The sequence below is a fragment of the Rhagoletis zephyria genome, unplaced genomic scaffold (genome assembly GCF_001687245.7).
Source record: "Rhagoletis zephyria isolate East Lansing unplaced genomic scaffold, Rhagoletis_zephyria_1.1 Rzeph_scaffold_04051, whole genome shotgun sequence".
Taxonomy (NCBI): domain Eukaryota; kingdom Metazoa; phylum Arthropoda; class Insecta; order Diptera; family Tephritidae; genus Rhagoletis; species Rhagoletis zephyria.
In genome coordinates this window covers 44596-49340 of record NW_016161134.1, presented here as the reverse complement: position 1 = coordinate 49340, position 4745 = coordinate 44596, and the positions used below count along the sequence as shown (strand labels likewise).

General features: G+C 41.1%; 1 protein-coding gene across 1 annotated transcript; it reads right to left on the bottom strand.

Annotated features, from left to right (window-relative positions):
* Nucleotides 1–257: 257 nt before the first annotated feature.
* LOC108370178 (glycine-rich cell wall structural protein-like) lies at nucleotides 258–824 on the bottom strand. Its single transcript, XM_017625452.1, has one exon. It carries the CDS (start codon nucleotides 822–824, stop codon nucleotides 258–260), a length of 567 nt encoding a protein of 188 aa, XP_017480941.1.
* Between the last annotated feature and the right edge of the window lie 3921 nt (nucleotides 825–4745).

Here is a 4745-nt window from a genome sequence, read left to right as displayed (position 1 = left end):
GTTGATTTTTCAATACTGTTTTCTATGTATTTACATACATTCATTTTAAAATGAAAAAATTATCAGCTGATAAAAACTGGTTTTTGGACATTTTTTAACAAAATTTATTCAAATTCCTTAAATATTTCCTTTTCTATGTTCCATTTTTATAACAAACTTATGCTAGAAATTATAGCTATGAATATTCTAATATTTAAATATTCTAATTTTGAACCCTGTGTCTGACTATTTCAGATTTATTTGGCAAGATTGATAATTTACCAACCACCACTGCCACCCCAGCCGCCATGGCCCCCACCGCCGCTCCAGCCACCGTGACCACCGCCGCCATAGCTGCCGCCACCGCCGCTCCAGCCACCATGACCACCGCCGCCATAGCCGCCGCCGTATCCACCATCGTTGACAACTTTAACAATGACGACCTTGCCGCCGCTGCCGCCTCCACCGCTATATCCGCCATGACCGCCACCGCCGCTCCAACCACCATGACTGCCACCGTAGCTACCGCCACCATGACCGCCACCGTAGCTACCGCCACCACCACCGCCGCTCCATCCGCCTTGACCACCGCCGCCGCCTCCACCACCGCCGAGCAAACCGCCCAGTTTTTGTTGAATCAGCGAACCAATATTGCCTAACCCACCACCGCTTCCGCCGCCACCGCCACTATTCCAGCCGCCACCGCCACCGCCACTACTCCAGCCGCCGCCGCTACCGCCACCACCTCCAAGCAAGGATCCCAAAGAACGTTTCTGCACATTATGCGCCTGCCCACAGGCAATAAGTGCGGCCGCAATGACCACAATACAAGCGAACGGTTTCATGATGAATTCAAGTCAATTCCGAAATATCCAAAAGAAAGACTAGATCAAGACTAAAGGGTCAGTTTGTGGTGCTTAAGCATTTATAGGCGGCAAAAAAATCAAAAATTATGAAAAATCAATATTCCACTGAAAGAAGAAGAGTTCAAAATGGTACAAATAGAACTGCTCAATAACATCAATTGATAGCAAAGGCATCTGTGCTATAGCAAATGCGAGATGGCAATACAAATTGGAAATCTTTGCCAAATATTTCCTATTATCTGAGCTGTGCAACAACAACTGTTTAATCAAGCGTTTTACGATAATTAAGTTGTGCAAACAATAGAACAGTAAGAGCGAGCGTGCACCTGGGCGACTAAACCATACGATTTTTGGCACTTAAAAGTCTGACTTAATAGTTTTCATTCAGTGCCAGCAACTTGGCAGCACTGGACCACAGCGGAACGCGCGTTAAACATTTGTTGTTTAATTAATCTGAAATAACTCGTTTTAACAATATATTCATTTATGCATGTACATATGTATGTATGTAGAACGATGAGAGTAAAATACTTATGNGGAAATCTTTGCCAAATATTTCCTAATATCTGAGCTGTGCAACAACAACAACTGTTTAATCAAGCGTTTTACGATAATTAAGTTGTGCAAACAATAGAACAGTAAGAGCGAGCGTGCAACTGGGCGACTAAACCATAAGATTTTTGGCACTTGAAAGTCTGACTTAATAGTTTTCGTTCAGTGCCAGCAACTTGGCAGCACTGGACCACAGCGGAACGCGCGTTAAACATTTGTTGTTTAATTAATCTGAAATAACTCGTTTTAACAATATATTCATTTATGCATGTACATATGTATGTATGTAGAACGATGAGAGTAAAATACTTATGTAAGCATTTAGAAAATGGAAGATCAAGAGCAACATACAGCAAAATCGATAAGTAATTTGTTAACAAACTATACACAAGAACAGTTAATTTACTCACATAGAACCACTTAACAGTTTAACTAGCATTTTAGCATTTTGGGCAGCGGAAGCTTTGAATGAAAATTTGAGAGGCTGTAGGGCACAAAAAATGGTCACTTATCAGGAAGTCAAACTTGCAAATGTTGAATGGCAACTAGTTTGTTCTGCCTCTTGAGATAATTAAGCTCACTTATCAAATAAAAATATGCTTGGCACAAATTAATCAATCACTTCAAGAAACACCCCTGCAGGGAAACGGCGGACTAGTGAATCAAATTTCTAGTTCCGTACTAGATCTTTGTCGCCAAAAAGGAACTAGCCGATAGGAACTAGATCCCCACCAGTCCAAAATCGGCGAAAAGTGGTACTATTAAAAAACTAATTTTTTTTTCTTTTTTTTTCACTAGAAATCTATATCTAAAATGACAAATTTAGAAATGGTGCGGAACTATAGAAAAAGGGATGCAGAAGGAACTAGATCTTATTTGTCGAATTTAGAAATAGTTCGGAACTATGGAATAAGGGATGCAGCGGGGGGCTTTTCTACTTTACATAGATATGTGTTCGGCGGCTTATTCGTTAAAATACGCTTCTATTCTGTGCTTCGCAGGTGCTTTTTCAATGCTTGGTAATACAAAACTAAAATTTGTGTTAACATTTCAACATCTTGGGACCGTCTGGAATCTAAGAAATAACAGCGAGCACNTTGGCACTTAAAAGTCTGACTTAATAGTTTTCGTTCAGTGCCAGCAACTTGGCAGCACTGGACCACAGCGGAACGCGCGTTAAACATTTGTTGTTTAATTAATCTGAAATAACTCGTTTTAACAATATATTCATTTATGCATGTACATATGTATGTATGTAGAACGATGAGAGTAAAATACTTATGCCAGTATTTAGAAAATGGAAGATCAAGAGCAACATACAGCAAAATCGATAAGTGATTTGTTAACAAACTATACACAAGATCAGTTAATTTACTCACATAGAACCACTTAACAGTTTAACTAGCATTTTAGCATTTTGGGCAGCGGAAGCTTTGAATGAAAATTTGAGAGGCTGTAGGGCACAAAAAATGGTCACTTATCAGGAAGTCAAACTTGCAAATGTTGAATGGCAACTAGTTTGTTCTGCCTCTTGAGATAATTAAGCTCACTTATCAAATAAAAATATGCTTGGCACAAATTAATCAATCACTTCAAGAAACACCCCTGCAGGGAAACGGCGGACTAGTGAATCAAATTTCTAGTTCCGTACTAGATCTTTGTCGCCAAAAAGGAACTAGCCGATAGGAACTAGATCCCCACCAGTCCAAAATCGGCGAAAAGTGGTACTATTAAAAAACTAATTTTTTTTTCTTTTTTTTTCACTAGAAATCTATATCTAAAATGACAAATTTAGAAATGGTGCGGAACTATAGAAAAAGGGATGCAGAAGGAACTAGATCTTATTTGTCGAATTTAGAAATAGTTCGGAACTATGGAATAAGGGATGCAGCGGGGGGCTTTTCTACTTTACATAGATATGTGTTCGGCGGCTTATTCGTTAAAATACGCTTCTATTCTGTGCTTCGCAGGTGCTTTTTCAATGCTTGGTAATACAAAACTAAAATTTGTGTTAACATTTCAACATCTTGGGACCGTCTGGAATCTAAGAAATAACAGCGAGCACGTCTGCAAACTCAACTACAGCTAAAGGTATATAAGCGTACATTTCTTACAATTATTCACACAAATTTAATTTCAAATCATGGGAATAAAAAGATCATTCCGACTACCTGACCACTGTAGTGTCTTTCAAGCCGAATTGGCAGCCATACAAGAAGCCGTTGACAGCCTAAAACTAGCTGTTATCGCCACTACGGAAATATATATATACTCAGACAGTCAGGCGGCCCTTATGGCGCTTGACTCTGTCACTATGAATTCAGAAACAGTTGCCAACTGCCGCAAATCACTTAACGTGATGGCAGAGCAGTTCGCTTTGCACCTGGTATGGGTACCGGGGCACAGTGACATACCAGGAAATGAGAAGGCAGACGAGCTTGCAAGGGCGGGTACTTCCTCTCCACTTTCACCAGCCTGGAAGAGGGTGGGTATGCCACTCGCTTCCTGCAAGCTCTTACTAAGGGAGAACTTCCTTGAAGAAGCGGCCTCCAGATGGGAGCGCACTGAAAACTGTAATACAACGAAGCTTACATGGCCAAAATGGGATGTACGGAGATCGAGAGAAATTCTCACTCTCAATAAAGGCGATATGTCACTGGCCATTGGTCTGCTCACAGGACATATTCTGATAGGAAGGCACGCAGAACGCCTCGGGGTTAGTCACAACGACTACTGCAGGAGCTGCCACGACGAAGAAGAGCCTGAATCAATAAGGCACTTACTCTGCGATTGCCCAGCACTGGGCAGGAAAAGACACAAATTCCTAGGTAAAGGTCTTCTAGACGATCTAAGCGCGACTGCTAAGTTTGGAATACGGCAGTTGCTAAGGTTTGCAGACTCCACAAACTGGTTTAAGGAATAGGGGTTTTCTTTGGATCCATGTGGTATCACAATGGGCCCTGATCGGGCCTAAGTGTGCTGGCGCCCTCTGGGCCTAGCAGCCACTTCAACCTAACCTAATTTCACATTGAAAACACATTTCTTCCAAAATAACTTAAAATCGCACANAAATAGGGGTTTTCTTTGGCGCCCTCTGGGCCTAGCAGCCACTTCAACCTAACCTAATTTCAAATTGAAAACACATTTCTTCCAAAATAACTTAAAATCGCACACACGGAAGAACCAAAAATATTGAAAAATCATGATACTTTTTTCTTTCGTCTGTCGATTTTAGAACTGGTTCGGAACTATCAAAAAAGGGATGCAGCAGGGGGCAATTGACACTTCCTAGGACATCGCCATGTTAAATTCGCCAGTTACTTGCACGCAAAAGAGATTTATCGCGAA